A 22,872-nucleotide genomic window follows, 5' to 3' on the forward strand; every position below is an offset into this window, starting at 1 on the left:
TTCAGCAGAAACTTGAACAGTGTGGCATGTCAAAACCTTTTCTGAACATCTTGTGGCTGAGAAAGAAATCAAGACAACTGCACAAAGATGATCAGAAATTACTGCATGGTCATGTACACAGGAAAATGGGAAAAAAAAAATAGGTTACTCATGTTTCCTATAAAGACTAATTTGGACATACAGGAGTCTGATATGAAACTGACTGAAACGGTACTTTTAGTGTTTCAGACATTAACTACAGTCATGGTAAAAAGAAATTACAGCCCCCGTCAGTTGTATGGTTTTTTTGAACAGTTATGGTCAGATGTTTACATAACGCTCATTGTGAGCATGAATGATTTCTTCCAACTGTTCTTTTTCAGGGTGGAATAACTACAGCACAAATCTTTAATGACTTTAAAATCCAAAAACTGGATTCACGAGTTGAAGTTATTTTGGATTATTTCTAATCCACGCAGGGTCAAATATACTGCTTAATGTACTACAGTGTCTTGACTTCTTAAGGCCTATTAACTTCTCCTTAGTGATCATGATTGGTCATTGATATACAGTCTATTTGACAGCACTCATTGAACCGACCAATACTCAGAACAATGGTAAAGTCCAAAGAGCCCAGTGAAGATGTAAGAAGGAGAAATACAGATTTACAGAAACTGGGAAGGTATCTGGAGCCATTTCTAAAGAACTGCAGTTTCTAAGATCATAAGTTCAAACTGTACACAAGTACAGGTTATTTGGATGTGTCACCACTTTGCAAATGGCAGGAAGAAGATCCAAACTGTCACATTTAAATAAAGGGAAATTAGTTAGGATGATCAGGAAGAATGCAGGAACCACCAAGTCTGCCATGAACTGGAAACTGCTGGAACACCAGTGTTAAGTTCTGGACTTTGGATCATTGTAACATCTTCATTCTTTTCTGTTTTTTTCAGTTTTGTGACCTGACATTTAGCCGTCAGACTGACGGCCTTACACTTGAATCGGAACACTTTGGTATACAGAGGAGTTTATGGTCGACTCAATGACTGCAGGATGCCCAGATCCTCTGACTACTAAACTAACAAATCATCACCCCTACATTATCCAGCTTAAAAGCTAGTATGAGGTTTGTGCTGGTATGCTGTGTTTGGTTTTTTGCCAAACACAGCTCTTTGCTTTTGGACCGAATATCTCCATTTTGCTGTTGTGCTCAAAGGACATTTGTGGGTTGTTCAGATTAAATTTTGCAAACTGAAGTTGTGCTGACAAAGTATTTTTAGGGAGAAGAAGCTTTCTCCTAGAAACCTTTCCAAGACATTTTCTGTCATTTTCTAATTGTACTGTCTAACTGAGGCCTGTAGAGTCTTGGCACTGTGTTAACACACCTGAATGCTTCACACCTGCAAACTGTCTAAACATCTGCTTTTACAAAAGGTGGTCAAACTTGCTGATCATCAGTTAATTAAGTGCACTTAGCAGCACTTGGCTGCCATTTACCCCCTTAATTCCTATGGCTGCAGAGAGGCTCTACTTAGTTTTTCCACACACAGCTTTTGGATTTTTTGTTTAGGTTTTTTTATAACGTCCTTTCACTAGCTGGAACCACATCACATTTAGGTTTTACAGCATTTCAAGTTGATAATGGCAGATGGTGTGAATATGAATTGAGACTGTGGTTTGGGGAAGACCTCAGATGGGACTGGCAGCAGGGCAGATGCCAAGGTAAAAATGAGGAGGGCATGAACTGAAAAAGAGAGGAAGGCTGGGAGACAAAATCAAGAACAAACAGCTTGTAGTGTAGGGGTCATATAAAGACAGAACTAGAAGTGGTGTGTATAGAGGTGTGGTCCTACTCCAGAAATTATCTACAAGATATTAAAACCTTATAATTTAAAGAGGATGTCCCTTCTTTTTGCCATGACTATGAACCATATCCTGTCAAGGTAGAATAATTATTAAAGCAGCTTTAGGCATATTTACAGTCATTTCAGTAGAAGCATAAACCTATTATTATGATTAAATTACTCTCTAATAAGGCAGATGATACAACATCTCACCATGTTAAAAATAAATAAGCACTTTAGATATTTACATCTCATTTATCTATCGGAAGCTGAGCATAAAAAAAGCATTAAAGTTTCAACGCAGTCCAAATCACAATATAAATCAATATAATTTTTCTCCACACAAGCCTGACATTGCTTGTTTGTATAGCGCTTTTCTGATACAAACCTTCTGTCTGCAAAGAGATACAGCTTTTCACAGTCTATGAGACGATGCTCACGTAACATTTCTACCACATTTAAGTTGAACTAATTCATTCATCACTGCTCTCAGTCTCACTTCTCTTTCATTCCTCTCAGCTACATAATAAAAAAGACTAATTTTCATTGCAAGCTCTCATGATCCCTAGTAGATTTAAACAATACTCTTCAGCGTATCAAATGCGGCTTTCTGCTCATCTGTGTTGCTCAGTGAGTCGATGTCATCGTACACACGCTGGTACTCTTGCAGGAGCGAAACAACAACTCCATGGCCAAACTGCATGGCGTCATCTAGAGGTGTATTCCCCCATCTAACAAGTAACAGGGCACAAAATGGACATAAATGTTTTTTTTAAAGTTAGTGTTATCGCTTTCAAATGAAGGAGAGGACAATTTAAATTCCTACCTGTCCTTCATGTGAGGATTCACTTTACATATCTCGGTTAGAAAGATTATAGCTTCCACTTGACCTGAAAAGAGAGGAAAAAAAAAAAATGCAGCAAGCCCAACGTCAGAGCCCAAAGAACAGAAGACTAAACATGCTGTAGTCAATTTAGACTTCTTTGAATGTTGAAGCCAGGATTTTCCAACAATGAAAGAAATAATAATGAAAAGTGTCACCTTCTGCAGCAGCGATGTGGAGCACTGTGCGAGAGTCGTAGTCCCTCTGCTCCATGTTCACAGCCGAAAGGGCAAACCTGGGGGGATAACAAGGACACGGGATGGGAGATAAGACGCACACGAAAAGGTTATTGTAACTCCAGTGAAGGACAACTGTCAGAAACCATGGTATGTGAGAAACAGTTACATGATGAAATCACATTTATATGGCAGCTAACATGCTCTTTAATGTTTTTTCCCTTTCTTTATGGAGAATTAGGTAAGAAGAAGACTGATACTGCCTCACAAAGGTCTATTACAGCCAGCAGACAAGCTAGCTGGACATAAAGACTGTTAACATACACAGTATGTTAAAATGTATTTATTTAGTATGACAACAAGAAAACTTAGCACAAAAAGTGATTATTTCTTTGTTGTAACAATGTGACACTGTTGTTTCCTTTTAAATGGTGCCACATTATAAGGAAAATGCATTTGCATTGACGCCCAAAAATCTGCTTATGTAAGAATGCATCATACAACAGTTTGTGTTGTGTATGTGTTTCTGGTAAAAACTAAAAAACGATTATATCCAGGTTTTACTTACCTTCTTAGAGCAGAGACGTCACCATTGTATGCTGCGAACATCAGGTTTACCACTGACTTGTTCTAATGGATCAAACAACAAACACTGTGAGAGTGGTTGTATCTGCTTTGTTTTGGATGCTCATACTAAACATGGCCAAAGTATTGCATATTAAGGCAATCTGTATAATGTTAAAGCTCAGCCTTCAGATTGCTCTAGAATCTTAGTTTCAGATGCATTTTGTCTCCTTTAGGCTCAAAGAAAGGGAGTCCTTAATTATGTCATCTCAAACACAGATGGTTGAGAACAGTTACAGTCAGTCACAGTCAAGATCATGCAACTCATCAAAAGTGTACAAGGTCGCAACAATAATGGAGACAGGAGAAAAACTCGGGCAGCTAAATACTTAAACTGGTCCATTGTAGGTAATGTGAAGCGATACAGAAAGAGTGTGATTACGCAAATACCACATCCTATGTGTGGTATAAAGTGTTTACACAAATTAGTATTTCATGCAGTGAGTTGTAGTTAGAAACCTCACAGCTTTAACAGTGTTAAACGGGTACATTCTAAACACCTTTAACCTCCTAAGACCCGAACTCTTCCACGGGGCTGATTGTTTTTACGTTCATCAGGCCCCAAAGAATTGCCAGATTTTTCTTTACCTAATCTTTGTTTCTAAGAAAAATGAGATCCACATATGAGGATATTCATATAAAATTTCGATAGAACAGTAGCAGTATAATGTCCTCGTAAGTGGATATCAGGCCCTTGTAGAGCAAAATTGAGTATTTTGGTCTAAATAACCCAAAATGTGATGTCCACATATGTGGATGCCAGGTCCTAGGAGGCTAAACAATCAAACCTTTAAACAATCACAGATCTTGCTGTCCAAACCTTCTGTTTTTGAGAGCAGCCAATCAGAAGAAAGCTTGTTTAAAGAGACGGGTAAGGGAGATAAATCTGTTTGTTTAATGGAGTGGATAAATAAGAACTATTTATCCTTATCCTTGTAACCTTGGACTCTATTTGAGACCAAGGTTACAAATATGAACCTTGATAATGAGCATAACAGGGCTCCAGTATATTGTTAGTAATTCATGTTCCTACTTCTCTGACATCATCACCAAAAACAGTCATAATGCTCAGGTCTTATTTTCTACAATTGACAGGCTAACAAACCCTCCTGTGTCAGTGGCAGCTAAACTCCATTCGACCATGGCTTGCAATGACTTTGCCAAATTCTTCACAGACAAAATCCAAAAGATTAGACAAGCAATTGGTACATCAACAGCAGATTCAGGATATGTACTGTGTCCACCGAAAAACTGTTTAAACACCATCAAACAGTTTCACCCTATTAACAGCAAAGACCTGGAGGACATCTTAGGTCAACGGAACACCTCCTCTTGCCGTTTAGAGGTCCTGCCAACAAGTTTTTTCAAAAAGGTCTCAAAGACTTTGGAGTCAGACCTGAATAACTGCTATGATGCCTTCCAGTCAGGTTTTAGACAGAACCACAGCACTGAAACCGCTCTGACCAAATATGTCTGAATACAGACAGTGGAAAAATGTCAGTCTTAGTTTTGCTGGATCTCAGTGCAGTATTTGATACAGTTGACCACAACATACACTCAACAAAAATATAAACGCAACACCTTTGTTACTGCTCCCATTCCCCATGGGATGGACGTAGAGACCTAAAATTCATTCCAGATACACAATATAACCATCCCTCCCAAACAGTGGTCACAAATCAGTCCAAATGTGTGGTAGTGGGCACATCTGCTATATTGAGATAATCCATCCCACCTCACAGGTGTGCCACATCAGGATGCTGATCTGACATCATGAGTAGTGCACAGGTGTACCTCAGACTGCCCACAACAAAAGGCCACCCTGGAATGTGCAGTTTTTTGCGCTATTGGGGGTCTGGGGACCCAGAACCGGTCAGTATCTGGTGTGACCACCATTTGCCTCATGCAGTGCAACACATCGTCGCATGGAGTCTATCAGATTGTCAATTGTGGCCTGTGGAATGTTGGTCCACTCCACTTCAATGGCTGTGCGAGGTTGTTGGATATTCGTGGGAACTGGTACACGCTGTCGTATACGCCGGTCAAGCACATCCCGAACATGCTCAATGGGTGACATGTCCGGTGAGTATGCTGGCCATGCAAGAACTGGGACATTCTCAGCTGCCATCTGCCCTGAACAATGTGAACCATGATTCATCCGTGAAGCGCACACCTCTCCAACGTGCCAGACGCCATCGAATGTGAGCATTTGCCCACACAAGTCTGTTACGGCGACGAGCTGGAGTCAGGTCAAGACCCCGATGAGGACGACGGGCATGCAGTTGAGCGTCCCTGAGACGGTTTCTGACAGTTTGTGCAGAAATTGTTTGGTTGTGCAAACCAATTGTTCCAGCAGCTGTCTGGGTGGCTGGTCTCAGACGATCTTGGAGGTGAACCTGCTGGATGTGGAGGTCCTGGGCTGGTGTGGTTACACGAGGTCTGCGGTTGTGAGGCCGGTTGGATGTGCTGCCATATTCTCTGAAACGCCTGTGGAGACGGCTTATGGTTGAGAAATGAACATTCAATGCACGGGCGACAGATCTGGTTGACATTCCTGCTGTCAGCATGCCAATTGCACGCTCCCTCATTGCTTGTGGCATCTGTGGCATTTTGCTGTGAGACAAAACTGCACATTCCAGGGTGGCCTTTTGTTGTGGGCAGTCTGAGGTACACCTGTGCACTACTCATGATGTCAGATCAGCATCCTGATGTGGCACACCTGTGAGGTGGGATGGATTATCTCAATATAGCAGATGTGCCCACTACCACACATTTGGACTGATTTGTGACCACTGTTTGGGAGGGATGGTTATATTGTGTATCTGGAATGAATTTCAGGTCTCTACGTCCATCCCATGGGGAATGGGAGCAGTAACAAAGGTGTTGCGTTTATATTTTTGTTGAGTGTATTACTCAAACAACTGGAGAACTGGGCAGGTCTTTCAGGAACTGTACTAAACTGGTTCAAAACATACTTAAAAAACAGGAAATACTTTGCATCAATAGGTAACTTCACATCTGTGCAGACAAGTATCACATGTGGAGTTCCCCAAGGTTCCATCTTGGGACCCCCTCTGTTTAACATTTACATGCTCCCACTGGCACAGATTATAAAGAACAACAAAATAAACTACCACAGCTATGCAGATGACACACAAATATATATCACAATGTCACCAGGAGACCGAGGCCCTGTACAGGCTGTTGGTAAATGCATTGAGGAAATTAATGACTGGTTATGCCACAATTTTCTCCAGCTAAACAAAAACAAAACTGAGGTAATAGTTTATTTAAATCCAGGTTGAAGACTCACCTGTTCTCAGCTGCATTTGAATAAAGCACCAAATCCACACTTTTAAGCTTAAATTTCAAAACTTATATTTTAACTACTGATTTTATCTACTGTTTTTTTTTAATCAATTTTAAATCATGCTTTTTATTGTTTGTTTTTTTAATGTCTCTGTAAAGCACTTTGAATCACCTTGTTGTTGAATTGTGCTATATAAATAAACTTGGCTTGCCCTCTGCTGTATTGAACTCTGGTTCTCTCTCTCCCCCTCTCTTCGGTGCAGTTTGTTTGTGCAGATGTGAACATGGTGCAGACCAAAACAACTAAGAAGTTGGCGACTGACTGCTTCCAAATATGTGATGATGTGTGATGCTTTATTTAGATTTGGTCAGATAACCACTTTTGTCAGCTCTTTCCTGTATTTACTTTTGTTGCGCCTTCCACAGATACATTAGGCTAATATAAGAGGACTGAAAGTCCATATTTGGCTTGTTCGCTGTGAGTTTTGTGAAGTAACCAAATGGGAAAGTTTACAAACTCATCCTCTGACTCCAGACCAGAGGAAGCAAACTATCGTCAGTCACCTGAAAAGAAAGCACTGGCTACACTTGTTGCACTAAACTCACTGGATCATCATCGTCATCTAATCGTCTCCTCGGGTCGTGTTTCTTAGTGAAATGCCTCAGGTTGTCGTAATTGTGGAAGTTAAAGCAAGACACGAGATCCTGATGAATCAACAAATAAAAGACAATAATTAATATGACATACATAACATGTGGTGAATTTGATCTTTAACTTTTTATCATAAAAACACAAAGAAGACATGAACATTTAGCTTCTGTTACAAAATGTAAATATTTAAGACTTAAAAAAAACAAAAAACTGTCATTATGTTTAAGAAGCATACCTGACAGAAGTGAATGCCACGAACACTGTTTCCAAGACGATCTAATGGTGGGGACCAACACATCATACCCATGACATTGGGGACCACCAGCAGTACAGCACCTGAAACGCCAGATTTAGCCGGCAAGCCCACCTAGACAAGGACAACCAACAAAACATCTGAAATCTCGATGCAAACGTCTCATGATTAGTACTCTATGATTAAAAAAAAAAAAATCAATTTTCTTCCTCCAGTACAGGGACTCACTTGGAAGGCAAACTGTCCAGAAAAGTCATACATGCCGCACGAATGCATGAGACTTAGGGTGTTGCGCACTGCCTCGGCACTCAGCACGCGGTCGCCTGTGATTGGACAAATACCCCCATTTGCCAGCGTGGCAGCCATGACGCTTCCTGACTCGCAGGTTACCTCTATGGAGCACAGCTGGAGTTTAAGAAAAAAAAAAAAAAGATTAAATACTCACAGAATTGGACTATATTGTTCTTACTGTATTATTCTTACATTACAGATTTCTTTTGCAACGTGGAAACTTGTGAGGGAAATATTTTGCTCTATAGTAGTTTTAGTGTTTAACCCTTCACTTTCTTGATCAGCTGGTCGCCAACTATGTCAGTTTCTGGATGCAGAAAAGATTGTGTGTAAAGACTGCTAAGAGATGAGTCCGTAAACTATAACAGAAAAAGATCAATTAGCTAAATCATGTAAATTTCAGGTGTTAATTCTGGTCGCCATGATTGACTTTTCATTGTGCACATTAAAATTTGATCTTATTATGACGAATCTATCGACAGTAAGAGATGAGGGTGTTTTATTTTATTTTTTAGCTAAATGCTAATGTTTCGCTGATGCTTAGCAGGTACAGTTAGATCCGTCATTTGTTGGTCAAAAACACAATTTCTGTAGTTTTGCCTCTGTGTACCACCACAGTGGATTTTAAACCAAACTTCAGCTTTAATTCAAGGCTTTTTACAAGAATCTTGCAATAACTCTTTAGTAAATACAATTTTTTTATATATAGGCTCTGATTTTCAATAGCTTAAAAGCAACTGAACAATTCACTGACAAGTTTCAGGGTCGGGTGAGTGTTGAATGGGTATTTCATGGCTTTTTACTGATATTTTAAATATGAGAGCTGCAGACTTGTCAAGTGACGGAGGCCATCATTTGGCTGAAAAAGCAAAATTAACCTATCATAGAGATGGCAAAACTTTAGAAGTGGCCAAATAAAAAAATCTGACAGAAGGAAGGACGAAAGAAGAAACTAGCTTAATCGTTTCTGATAATTAAGGACCCTGAAATGTACTTTATAGGTTTTTTTTGGTTCACTACAGACTTCTTGGCTTTAAATATATTATCTGCCCCTGCTGGTAATGCAACTTCTGCATGCATGCCCATTTCATGTTTCAGAGAGGCAAAGTATGACATTGACAACTAACAATATCTAACCAGGAGAAAAACATTTTGCAGGAGGTAGGAATATCATAATCAAAGTCTATAACCAAGAGACACTCAAGAACAGGAAGGCTAAACTTTGCCAAAAAAACAACAACAACAACAAAAAAAAAAAACAACTAACACTCAAGCCTGCAAAATTCTGCAAAAGCGTAGAGGGCTATGTTCTGATTCAGCCAAATGCTGCAAAACAGCATGACAGCACTACATAGAGCAAATCGATAATGACCCCCAAAAATGCTACATAATCAAGCAAAACGTTTCTTAACGTAAAGAAATGGGATAATCTTCAGTAGCCAAGTCAATCATCTCAACGCTACAGAGCATGCTTTGATAAAAATGTCTGTAGTACCTTAACAGTTAACGGAAAATTGTTGTAAAACCCCTTGAAGTAAAGCTGGAAGTATGTACTTCAATCACATATTGATAGTTTGATTTAAAATTCACTGTGATGTGATGAACAGAGGCAGTGAACTGTAGCAGAGTGTAGATTTGCCCTAGAAAAAGAAGTTTCACTGTCCAGCAAATTATCGACCTATAATAATCATGAGGTTTCTAATTACACTGCTTACTTAGCTAAACATTAATATTAAAGCTGAGGTTAGTGGGAGTGATACTTATTTAAATACTTGCAAAGTGTCATAGATTATTGGACAATTGGAAACTTGAACAAGGGGTAAAAAGATTCATTATGTGGACATCATGACTGGTGCCGCCATCCAGTTGTGTTTAATCTGGATCAAATTGTTGGACCAACTGACAGGGAGCTGCTCTGCTAGCATACACATGCTAAAATATTGTTTCCAACAACTTTAAAGGACAATCTCACCTGAAAGTAAAAGTCAAGAGCTGCAATCATATCTGCATTTTCAGGAAAGCACTGCAAGGAATAAGATTAGAGTCATCATATACTTTTCAATTAAATTTAAAACCTCAATTCAATAACCCCTGAAGTAATTAATATTGTATGCAAAACACCAAAAATAATAAACGCACCTTTTTCTCTTTGAGGTAATACCCAATGGCAAAATTCCTGTCACCAGTCTCCCTCTCTGACTGGAAACTGCCGGCACACAGCGATATGAAAACCATCATTCAGGGCACAAAATGACAATATTTTTTACATTTCTTGCAGCAGGCCACTCACGTTGCATTGCTGAAGCCCACATACTCTGTACCAGCCATGCTTTTCAAGAACTCCATCACCTGCAGTAACATCACTTTTAGAGACCATTGAGCAGGAAGAACAAATACCAAAAAGGGACTAGATATAAAAATTTCTAAAAATAAAACATTTACTTACATAGTCAAACCTCTCAGCCTTATTTGAATGAGGCTGTAAGAAGAGAAGAGGAAAAATAACTTTCTGTTGCCAGCTCAATAGAGTCAGTAAGTCCCTACAGATGGCAGTGTTTGAGTGCTTTGACACTGAAGCATACTTTTGATCTTGGGTGTGTGTCAATATCTGATGTGCACATGGTGTGTTTGAGCGTGTCAGCCCACGTGGCAATGTGCTCGCTGTGGCGTGAGGGCTGCTTATGGTTGTGCTTGAATTTCATGGACCAGCAGATGATCATTACCGTGTTGTAGAGGTACCAAAAGGGGATGGCGCTACATTCATATTTAATGGCCTTATCTCGAAAGGTTAAGGATGATAGCAGACATCACTGAGTTCAAGGAAAGACCTGAGGACTAAATCTCATGACCACTAAAAGAGTAGGCTTTATGTCTTTCAAGGGAATTTATCTCTGGTGTGCTACCTAATATGAAAAATTATTTTTGACCAAAACATACAGATGTTTGATGTTAAACTTTGATATGTAAACCTTAGCAATATTTATGCACTCCCGAATGTGCACAAATATTGCATCTTCTATATACTTTGTAGTTTTAGCCTTTAATTTCCTTTTCTGTGTCTAAAATAAATGCTTTTTAAGTATATAATCTCCTCAGTGTAAATATAAACTATATGCAGATACACTGAATAAACTATGTTGACACAAGTATTGCCCCCTCTAAACACATGGAGCTGTGAGGCTGGCTAACACACCTTCAGTTCTGGGGGCCACAATTGGCTACAAGCATGCACACGCCATGTCGTCCGCCCCAGACTGATTCCCCTCCCTTGCAGCTGCACTTGGCCCACATATGATAAGAGTCAGCTGTCAGACTTCAAAAACCAACACAAGCAAAGCCTCTACGACCATATATGACTGTATGTTTTGGAGTAAAGGCAAAGATCACAGATAAGTCACTATGGGGGGCATATAATCTCAGCCAATAGATAAGGATGTCATGGCTGTTGCTGACATTATCCATCAGGAGGGAGTTTGTTCAGTAAACTTCAACCTATTTGGTATAAAAGTGTTGCTTTCTAGAACTTTGCATTGTAAATAACATTACATCACCAATAGTTTGACCTTTAAGAAACCAGCAATCTGTGGCTTTCAGCTGTGTATTTCTTTAGCGCTTCATACCCATGAAAAAAGCAATTTTCTAAACTAGCTCACAACATTTAGCTCACAATTGTCTTTATATTGAATATTCTACCGTCCAAAGTACCACTAAAGGGATTTGCTTGCTTAGGTCACACACAGATTGCAAACTGTGGCACAATCAGGTTTCATAATGACTGCAAATTTTGTAAGATTGCAAACCATACAGGGCTCGTCCCTACTCATGCACTGGCTACAGGAATAAAAAAAGAGTTTGTCTATTTTTTTGAAAGAGTTATGTTTTTGGCAACTTCAAGCTCGTGTTGAGCCGGCAGCTAAAACCCAAATGAAACCATACATTATCAAAAAATATTTTGCAAAACCTATTTCACTCCTGCTTTGTACAGACTTTTAAACAGGTGATTACCCCTTTGAACTGTGAATCTCTAGAGAGGCTACAGAACACTATGCTGCACTGTACTAATTCAAGGGAAAACATTTAATAAGGACTGGGTTTAAAAATGGAAAGCCTATTTTTGGTCATGTCCAGCTGCCTCCTAAGAGACTCCTCTGTTTTGCCCCAACAACCTCATATAATGACCGACAACTACGTAGTTATTTTATGTGCATATTCTTAAACACAGACATGTGCATTCAGTAAGCATCTATTATCACATCAATGTATTCAGGGCTTAGATTTTACCTTAATTAAAGAACTGATGACAATAGCTCCAGCATTCACCATGGGGTTGTGTGGTTTATCTGCACAAAAAATGAGAGCAAGTTATCACTGATTTGCCCCTAACCACAAGAATAATAAACTGAGACTGCTGAGACTGGAGAATAAATTTCATCTTGGGGGCTTAGGATGCAGCGACGGCTAATGAACTGAAGACATGCAGTAAAATCTAATTGGCTTTAGAGATGAGCAGGTACTTTAATTGTAACCCAGCTGGCAGGAAAATTTCATACAACATTTGTAAATGTTATACCTACAAGCTCTAATGATGTTTCCGATTGGATGTTCAAGGAATATTTCTAGGTTAGAAGTAATGCATTTCTGACTGCAATATACATAATAAATATAATGCTTTGAAAATGTTCATTCATAATATTACATGGAAACATTAAAAATGCAAATATTCTCTGCATTTAGAGAATATTTCCAGGATGTTTTTGGCATTCCTTTAATGTGATGGAAAAAAAGCTAATAAGCAAAATAAAAACAAAAAAAAAATACACAGCCTGTGTGGGTTGACTCTGGGTACTCTGTTGGGACATTAGGTTAACTGTGGTTCTTAACTGGAAATAGGTGGGAATAACCATCAAACCCTCCAACTGCAGCTAAATACACAGATAACTGTTTGTTTTCAATTCTGAAATTGCGTAGTAATGTTGTTCCCATCCACATAATGTCCTCACAGAGACCACGCACGTGCTGATCGCTGGGTCGGACAGAATAATATGTGCAGCAGTGTCTGGACATTTGAAAAAAATGGAGGGACAGATGTTCTTGTAAACTCTGACTCATATGTTATTATCGCAGGGAGCATAAATGGGGTTCTTTACGCAAATCACTTGCCTTCCTCATTTAGTGACAGTTTGTTGAACTTGAGACCACTTGGCTCTTTGCCCACAAACTGGTGAACGTGCTCACTGCCAAACTCGTGCACAGCGATGGCGTACTCCAGAGGCTTCACACATGACTGCAGACAGAAGGGAACCTTGGTGTCACCCACAGAGTGTCTGCATGACATGAGGATGTAATGGAGAAAAAAATAAAATAAAATAAAAAATAAAATAAAAATGGAGGCGTGTTAGTGAGGCAGTACACACGGTGGAGGTTTAGAGAATGGAAAGACGTAGAACAAGTGGAACTGATACTGCACCTCTGTCCGTCGATTGTGCACAGAGATACACCCCACAGGTCAGGGCTGAACTTAGCCAACTGTGGAATGTAGTCAGCCACCTGCATAAAGACAAGAAACATGTGAGTGAGCTAAAAAATGATGACGCACACGCTAAAATCAATACGCGTGTTGACCTGGCACTTACCTGTCCCCCCTCCTGCTGATGCGCACTGTCGTACATTGTATCAATTTGGTGGACAAACTTTTCAAAGTCTGGGATGATAAATTTTTTTCTGAAAGCCTTAGTCAGCAGCATGATGTTGTTGCCCACACATCTACGAAAGGACACAATTACAATGAGGTCAAGAAACCCTTAAAATGCGCGCTTTAATTAGTAAATTTTGATATTCCTAACTGTCACTGAAGCTACTTTGTAGCAAAAACACTGCCCATAAAACCACCCTTCAATAGGAGGAGCCAAATAAAAGCCTTTCAGTGAGTAAATCCAGGTACCGATCAGTGTTTTCATGGCAGACATTATGACCCTTTACAGTTAAAAGACATTATATATATTAATGCAAAGATGGTTCTGTGCCAGGGAGCCGTGTCAATGTGACAGAAATGCAGCATGTACAATTCCCACAACTGAACCAGACAAATGGATTTAATAAATTTTATTATTCACACCAGTGTGATAAAACAGGACTTTTATCCCATGTAATAAAGTGTAATGGAGACTGAGATGTTTTCATAAACAAATAAAATCCCTTTGCCTCTGCTGTGTTAAGTTACAGCAGAAATTGTGGGAAATATTGGCTTACTTGGATTATTAATATCAGATGTATTCTTTGTGATGCGAGACAGGCAAGCAACTACACCTCAGCTTCACACGTAAGACAACAGAAAACGCTGAACAGCAAACACCAATCATAAACAATTAACAATTACAGGGCCTCTTGGGTACTTCGCTAAGCCAAGTCGAGACGAGCTACGTGATTAAAGTACTAAGTTAAATTTAATGAAATTTGGTGGAGAGGTGGAGCTTTGTGAGGTTTTTGATGACTGCGGTCTTGGTCTAGGATATTGTTTTAGAGTGACTCTCAGGACGATTAATCAAACAAAGAGCTGTACAGCTAGCAGGTCCTCAAATGGAGCCATATAATACTGTGCAAAGGTATTGAGCTTTCACTCATGTCTTGGCATTTTGCTTTTAAAAAAAAAAAAAAGAAAAAAAAAAGGGAAAAATATGTGCAGGATTTTACTGAAACTTGCAAACAAATGAAGATACAGCACGTAAGGCAAAAAACAGAGTTTCTGCAATTCTAAATAAGCTTGAAAGCCAATATTTGAGAACAGCACCTTGCGTGTATTAAGCAGTAGCTTGAGTGCAGGAAGCTGGTGAGGAACTTTTCAATGTCAGCAAGGCAAATTGTAGACTGCACTATTTTTCATTCTTAACCTGTTACTGTAAGACAACAACTTCCCTTGTAAGGATCAATAACGTAGCTATCGGTCTATTCTTTCACATAGCCTGAACTCTGAGGCAAGCTTTTGCTTTAACTTCTTTAAGTAGTCTTCAGAAATAGTTATCCAGTCTTCTTGGCCAACCTGTGACTAATAGCGTTTTATTGTGTTTCATATCCAGGTATGCTTTTACTGCACTGACGGTGTTTTGGGGAATGTTGTTATGAAGCTGTTGCCCGTGAGACACTTTGTAGATAGTACTGCATCACAATGTGACTTTTCTGAGTTCATAATTAAATCAGTTTTCAAGATCCCCAACACCACTGGCTGAAATGCAATCTCATTTCAGCCAGTGGTGTTTTCAGCCACAGAGACTCTGCTGTGTTTTGAAACACACCATTCACTTTTGTAGTTTTCTAATGACCTTCCCATAAAATACTGACAGTGATTTGAACTACAAATGCACCTTTCTTAAGAATGTTTTCTTCACGGCAGCTTCAGTGAACAGCAGATGGATCAACTGAAGGTCCAGATCCATCCATCATGTCCCGTATCAGGTCTTTGTTGGATTTTTCTCCCATTTCTTAAGGACATGAATTTCAGATACGGTTCATCTTTTGCAGATAGTTTTTCATGCCTGCTACTTCTTCTTTTGTACTCCATATTTCCAGTTCCCTTAATTTTTTTTTTTTTTTTAAGAGCACACTATGCACTGTACATGCTTATATTTTCTACAAAAAGTCTTTGGGAATCACCTTGTTGGTGCAAAAACACCATCTTAGGCCAATCAAACTGTTATCATTAGCATTTTTCAAGGATTAATCTAAAGAAATATGAAGAAACGATTAGCTTTTGCTGCTAGTAACAGTAAAATCTTTATTTATTATGGGTTGTTATGTGTACACTCAACACTAGTTCATTACTTGAGCCTTGCATGATTTATAAGTCAAAAGGCAAAGAAACAATTCCTCTGAAAAAGGTTAACGATTGGACTGACTCAAGACTTTTTGCACAGTACTGTATAAACTGAATGGCTTATCCATCAGAATGGCTGATTGCACCTTTAAGCTAAAAGTTATATTAAGTAGTTTACTCTGAGTTATATGTAGTTGTATTACTACATAACCGTTTTTGAGAATTAGTCAAAACACTCCTCTGTAATATGAGCGTCCAACCTTAGACCCTTAAAAACCTAACCATGAAATAAAGCATTTATTGAAACTTAAATAACATTAATTTGCATATATTTTAATTCATCAAATGAGTATAATATTTGTTACGTTTAGCTTTTTTTGCAATTTTGTTTTATTGCAGAAAAGGAAAACTCATTGATGATGTAAAAGTCTCAAAAAATGATACACTTGGCTTTACAAGATAAACCTTTGGCTTTTTTCAAAGAAAAGGAGTCCAGACATTTTCTTTAGCTTCTTTGATCCAAGCGGAAAATTCTGAAGTTATTGAGAAAGGTGGTGCCTGAAAAATTGTTTATATAACTAAAACATCAATCAATAATTGAAATCTTCAACACGCAGGCTTCAAAGTAACCTGTTTCAGGCCAACTGACATTTAGCTAAAAGGGTAAACAAACCTGCCCATACCAACTCATCCAGTAGTTATTACAGATTTCCATTGCTGTGTGTGTTAACTGCTCAGCAATGCAGTATGCTCTCAAGGAAAGGTATGCACATTCTGTCACAGCTCTGAACTAAAATATCTGGGCCCAGAGGCCTCACTAATCCAAGACGATGCTAACGTGAGGTTTGGGACACCAGGAAAAGAGAGTGGAGAGAGCTTCCATTATTCATACGGGTCATCTCTTTAAAAAAAAATAAAAGCTAGCTCTCTCTGTTTCTAGTAGCATATTTATAGTATGCTCTTGAGTGTTCTTCAGGAACAGATGACCTGAAGCACAGAAAATCAGAAATGACCAATTAATTTTAACAGAGATAGTCAGACTATTTAACCCTGTGCTGTTCCAGGCCAAAGGAAGAGAGCGAGTGAATTACACAAGTCTGCTATGAAATGATATGTCTGGTCAGCAGCCTGCATAGCACTTACGGATCTGTTGGGCCTGCTAATGTAATTGCCACAGTCTGGAGCCAAACCAGAATGATGCCCTTTCATTAACAGCCCCAGAGACCCCCTGTCTTCCAGCACACTCCACTGCTTTGGCTGGCATGCATGCACGTGAATTTTGTTAGCTGCAGCTGTCGGCCATAAAACGCCCGTCTCTGTCAGGCCCTTGGACTCAAATAGCACTGATCACAGATCACTAACAAACACTCATGTGAAAGCTCAACCAAACTTCATCATTTTCCTCCCATTTACTCAATCTTTATTTGAAAGATTATAATTAAATACATTTCACTCAAGGTCTTCTGACTAGTTTTCAAATATTCAGCAACTGTGTCCCCAAACGAAATCAGTTTGGCGATCGTTGCTCAAGAGTTGGCAGTTTGTCTTGTAATCAGAAGGTTGCCAGTTCGAGCCCCAGCTTGGACAGTCTCGGTCGTCGCCTACTGGTGACGGCCAGAGGGGCCGGTGGCAGCCTCGCTTCTGTCAGTCTGCCCCAGGGCAGCTGTGGCTACAACTGTAGCTTGCCACCAGTGAGTGAATGAATAGTGGAATTGTAAAGTGCTTCGAGGGTCTCGAAAAGCGCTATATAAATGCAATCCATTATTATTACATCACCATACACAATGTTTTTCACCTTCTGAAAAGTTTCTTATCCATCATGACTATCCCAATGGAGTCACGGGTGGATTGTCGCATCTGATGGACACAATCGCGTAGCCGAGGGTCAGATGTTAACAAGCCTGTTTTTCTTAAAGCCTGCAGAGAAGGGAAATAAGAAGCACAAGGGAGAAAAGAAGGGAGTGACCTACTGACATACTCTTTCACACACTGAAAAAGCTTTTTATGTAAGAATATTAAACATGTGTCAAGGACATGTACAGTGAAAGAGCTGCAAAGCTTCAGGCGTTGCCACAAGGGAGAGAGGTGGAAATACAGGCATAGACCAGATCACTGGAATCCCTCTCGCAAGTCACAGTGACAGCCACTGTATGTGGGTCTATTTTGGGGACACCATGTGTACAACCCTCCTGACCAGTGAGACACCTTTTGACTGGTAAGTGATTCTGTAAGCAAGCACGCGGCTCCAAACATGCTCTTGCAGGAAGTGCTGAAATTAGACTGTTGTAGTGTTCCTGAGTCTATTTTAGAGTCGAGCCCTTCAGTTGACTGTTTGAGGGTTGGGTTTGTGAGCACAACAGACAGAACTTTTTATAAATATATGTTAGCGAAAGGCAACAGCTTTTAAATGAAGCAGATTGTTTTTTTTAACAGCAACATGACGTTCAGTTGTGCATTTAACAGCTTGTTGAAAATAAAAAAAAAAAAGAAGAAAAAATTGGGTCAGTGGAAAACACACTTATAATTAATTTTTACAAGCTGTTCATCATCACACACACAATTATCTCCTTTTCATTCACAAATGATGGCCCAGTGTATCCTTTGCTAAAGAAGGAAGTAAAGGAAGAACAAAAGTAGCTTTTTTAGTATTTAGAATTTTCAAACATCTCTAATTAGGCTGACATGCATATACTTCTGGGTCACTTTACTCACTTAGAAACCTTTCTAAGCAAATGTAACTATTTGACTGCACTCAAAGTCCTGACTCTGCCTTTTTTAGATCACCTGCTTTAGGTTTCCAGTGTTTTATGACACCCTGAGGGTCAATGTGTTTTGCAGTTGTTATTTCCATTGCAGGGACACCGAGTACCACTTTCCCGTTCCATCTCCGCTCCAGTAACCTCTATAAACACACCAAGTCATTTGTGCTGTCACCTGTGTTGACACACGTCTCTCCTTCTTAATGTACGTTCTGTTTTAAAAAGACTGAGTCGTCATAGACACCGCAGTCACCAGCTGTCTGTATAACATGTCCCATCACAGGAGAAAAGGGAAAAAGACTCCGAGTTTATGTTCTATGTTCTAAGTCTATGTTCTACTTCTCAGTAACCTGAGCTCTTGTGAGACTTTTAAGATATGAAAAGGTTCATATCTGTTCATAGAAGCATGACTTTTTTGAATGTGTGAGCTTAGTGGGACCTCATGTATCTGACAGGAACCTCATAATGCTCCTAAGATTAAGTAAGGAAATAGTAGGTGCTGGTTCCTAAATTAAATTCCTTTAATCTACTAATATTATTAAATCGACCAGTACAACATCTCAACTGTAAAGTCCTGTTGTAATTAAAGGCAAAATAATAATTAAAAATTAATGTGAACAATTAATATTGCTCTCTGATTCTAATTACTTTGGTTCTTAGTGCCACAGCTACTATATATAGTCCTATTGCATAAGAAAGTCCCTAGACACTTTTTAAACTAGACTCCTCAGTCAGGTGGAGATGCTCTGGATTCCTGTTGTGGGATAACATGGCACTGCCAAGGGTGATTTGGTTAAAGTCAACGGTGTAGTCGAGTGTGTTTGTGTATGTTCACATGGGCCATGAAAAGCCAAAACAGTGCTCAGTGTGACAGAGGAAGTGTAAATGTGCTGCTGACGTACAGAGATGAACTGGGAGAGAGGGATCATCTCTTTGCCATCAGTGATGGTGTAGAAAAGCAGGTCCTCCATGCTGGACATCAACCTGCTTCTATAAAAACAAAAAACACACACGCAATAGGTTTTGATGTTTAAATGTGGACAAGCTTCAATGTCAGAACTTGAGCAATGAGTCAAAGTTTATGTCAACATAAAGCTAGTGTAAATACTGGCATTTTTCCAGCAATCTACTTTGATCCTAACATAAACTTTGTTTTAGAGAAGGCTTAACTACATGTATATTTTTTAAAAATCTACATAAAATATACAGTGTAGTTTTTGGAGTGTTGCATACAATTAATATGCAGACAGATATTTTAAAATATAATTGAACTTATCAATTTTCATCTATAAGAAGGGCAAAACAATTAACCTGCTTGTCATGAAGTGTTATAGACTTAGCAAGGGTGACTGAATCAGTTTCCAAAGAACCCAAAGTAACAGCACCATAGTCATTTTAAGATTGATAATGGTGTCACTCTCCTTTTTACAGCAATTTTTGCATCTTTCCTGCTGTAATTATATACATAATAGTGATCACTTGAGATTTACAGAATATGCACTTTAATATAGTGTTAATCACTGCACTTTTAATGTGTCTGTGTTTAGGTAATTAGCAGACTAAAGAAGGAAATTAACTGCTTTAAGTCTGGCAAGTAATTTGGTGCCAATTAAATAAAAAATGCTGTTATATCAAATAATATGAATTCACTGCCTCAATTATGCCATATTTCTCAATTGAGTAACTTTTATCACTAGCAAATACTTATTATTTAATCTACAAATTACTTTTTTGTATACACAGAGACACAGAGATTCTTGTTTTGTTTGACCAGCAGCCCAAATTAGAGATATTTAGTTACTCGCTATACATTCCTTACTTAAATCACTGAAGGTAAGTGAAAAGCATCAAATCAACATATTTAAAAATTTGAAACAGTGCAAATGTGAACAGCATAAAGAGGAAAAAGGGGACCAGACAATACTCCTTTACCAATAAAGGAGTGAGAGGCCTGCTAATTAAACACAATATGTGTTATGGTAGCCTAGCTTTATATGTATTTTTTTTACATTTTTTTTTTTCAATGTATTGGGTTTGCTCATTTCCGTTTAGCTTTTATTGTTTAAAAATGTATAATTTTGACACGGGTCATGTCAAATAGGAACCCCAGTCTCAGTTAGCCTGCATTAAAGCCTCCTGATGTAACCACACCGACAAAAGTTTCAAAATAGCCTTCAGTGTAGTTTTGTGGGAAGCAGATGTTATATTGTTTCTTGACCTGGCACACTGCCGTATTGTTAGTATTACAACTGTTTTGTCAAAGTTTGCTTTCCATGCATGTGTTTAATTGCTTTTATTAACCTCTGGACAAAAGCAAACCAACATTTTTTTCAGCTATTAGCAAACATTAGCTGCCTGCAAGCTGCAGTTTTACATCTCACAGACTTCATTGGTGAATCTTCCCAGCTTTACATAAAAGGTAAGACTATTTACCACAAAATAAGAAACTTTTCTGACAAATTTTACTTTAGTTAGTGTGGCCACCTGTTACTACAAGCTTGAATAATGAGGGGAACTTAAGCAGCTAATGCTAGTAGAATTATTACTCTTATTGTGAGAGTACTGTAGTAAAAATAAAAGTACTGAATGATTTTTTGACTAATTAATGATGACAGTCTTCTGTGACCTACTTGGTGTGTCCTTGGTCCACATCAGGGCCCTGCTGGTGATAATAGGCTCTGTGGGTGTGGGGTGATGCTGCTGCCCAGCAGGGGAGAAGAACAGGTTGCTGAGTCCTGGACAAAACCATGCTGTCAGCTCCAACTCTAGCAGAGATCCCTGCATTTTTAAATAGCTGCAGGATTCCCGGGTTAGCTGTCCTCAGACTTTTCAGGCAATGCATTGTGATAAGTAGGGCTCAGCGTTTAATAATTCAAAGTAGTTTTTTTTCTTTTTCTTTCCTCCAGTAGCTGATCTTGAGAGATATCTGTGACCTGCGCTCCTTGGTCCTCGGAGCTTTAATAGCAGCAGCTGTCTTACAGACGGGATCAAGTAGAGGCTGTTGCTCCGGGGCGGGGCTGTGACACCGGCAGCATGGTGGGGTCAACAACCAGCACCTATCGACATGAAACTGATGTAATTTCGGCCAAAGTTAAATCACTTCCATCTAAACAAAAGAAAAAAAAGAGAAAAAGTTATATTCTCTATACTTTTCAGGGATTTATATTTTCCCCCTCCATTGACCATCCAAAAATATTTATAAATTGAGATTAAATGGAGTTAAAACCTGAAATGAGCTCATAAACAAGCTTTGCTTTCGTTTTTAGGCATATATATATATAAATAACTTACAGAAAACAATCTAAAATGGTTAGTTTCTTACTGCATGAATAACACATCCAATATCCAATGCCCAATATTGAATTCATATTTGATTGTTTATGCAAAATCTTACATATATTTCTCCTATTAAACTGTTATTTTTGTTTTTATTATTACTAATAATAATGTTGGTGATGATAGTGTTTAACAACAACAATAATAACAGTGTTTTCCACATTTTATATGAAGAATATAGGCAGTGTTTCATTATAAATGCGTCAGTAGGACAACTGGCTCTTCTATTAGTCATGACATGTAAATATGGACTGATGTAAATGACCAACTGTGTTGTGTTTGTCTCCTACATACTTCCTGTAAGGTTGCAGTCAGGTTGTCGCTACGGTATTTTCTAGTGTTGTGACATAGTGACACCACCTGGTGAGTTTCCCACGCTCATGGACTGAAATCTTACGGTCCTGTCCGCTAGGTGGCGTACTCACTCCAGGACCTTCTACTCACGTCAGTTTCCCCTCTCTAACTCTGTAGTTTTACTGAGTACACATCACAGTGAGATCTTTCCTCTCCAGAGGGTTTCTCAGCATGTTTCCTGGTGCTTCAAAGACACTTTAAAAAGATCCCTTCTTATTTTTTGAGTTTTGGACTTGGCTTCCTGTCTTTGATCTCAGCTGCTATGTGAGATGTTCACTGAAGAGTATCACCAAAACTTTTACTCCTTAGTAAAACTATTTCTCATCGTAGTGGAGGATTCTTCCGAATTGCAGACATCACATGAAAATATGTATATTTTCTATTTTTATCTATTCATATTTATCTATTTATTATTAAGGCAATCAAATGATTGAAATACAGTCTTTCTCACGCTTTCAAACTGTGCAGTAACACTTTAATTGTAGACTAAAGGGACAAGATATTATCTTTATTACCAAATAAACAAGGCCTTGCTAGGAATGGCCTTCTCCTTCGCATTTCCAGCCATATCAGTTCTCTAAAGAAGTATATGCTAACCCATGGTC

The 22,872-nt window shown here is 38.8% G+C and overlaps 1 protein-coding gene across 1 annotated transcript; it reads right to left on the reverse strand.

Annotated features, from left to right (window-relative positions):
• Nucleotides 1-1,183: 1,183 nt before the first annotated feature.
• gls2a (glutaminase 2a (liver, mitochondrial)) lies at nucleotides 1,184-21,567 on the reverse strand. The gene is made up of 18 exons (XM_005926193.3): nucleotides 21,208-21,567; nucleotides 19,480-19,567; nucleotides 17,614-17,735; nucleotides 13,645-13,774; nucleotides 13,479-13,558; nucleotides 13,172-13,335; nucleotides 12,293-12,351; nucleotides 10,458-10,490; nucleotides 10,302-10,360; nucleotides 10,151-10,217; nucleotides 9,984-10,034; nucleotides 7,949-8,125; nucleotides 7,703-7,834; nucleotides 7,422-7,520; nucleotides 3,451-3,512; nucleotides 2,865-2,941; nucleotides 2,650-2,713; nucleotides 1,184-2,554 (listed from the first exon to the last, which is right to left on the reverse strand). The coding sequence occupies exons 1-18, from the start codon at nucleotides 21,417-21,419 to the stop codon at nucleotides 2,398-2,400; spliced, it is 1,833 nt and encodes a 610-aa protein (XP_005926255.1). The 5' UTR covers nucleotides 21,420-21,567; the 3' UTR covers nucleotides 1,184-2,397.
• Between the last annotated feature and the right edge of the window lie 1,305 nt (nucleotides 21,568-22,872).

This window comes from Haplochromis burtoni, unplaced genomic scaffold (assembly GCF_018398535.1).
Source record: "Haplochromis burtoni strain Fernald_Lab_line unplaced genomic scaffold, NCSU_Asbu1 Contig_91, whole genome shotgun sequence".
Classification (NCBI taxonomy): domain Eukaryota; kingdom Metazoa; phylum Chordata; class Actinopteri; order Cichliformes; family Cichlidae; genus Haplochromis; species Haplochromis burtoni.

What these genes read in the sequence shown, in the direction of transcription:
- gls2a (XM_005926193.3), bottom strand. Translation starts at nt 21,419, where the DNA reads ATGCATTGCCTGAAAAGTCTGAGGACAGCTAACCCGGGAATCCTGCAG. An exon ending in GTGGACCAAGGACACACCAA is followed by an intron (nt 19,568 to 21,207) that starts GTAGGTCACAGA and finishes TTGTTTTTATAG; the next exon opens with AAGCAGGTTGATGTCCAGCA. An exon ending in ATTACCTCAAAGAGAAAAAG is followed by an intron (nt 10,035 to 10,150) that starts GTGCGTTTATTA and finishes TATTCCTTGCAG; the next exon opens with TGCTTTCCTGAAAATGCAGA.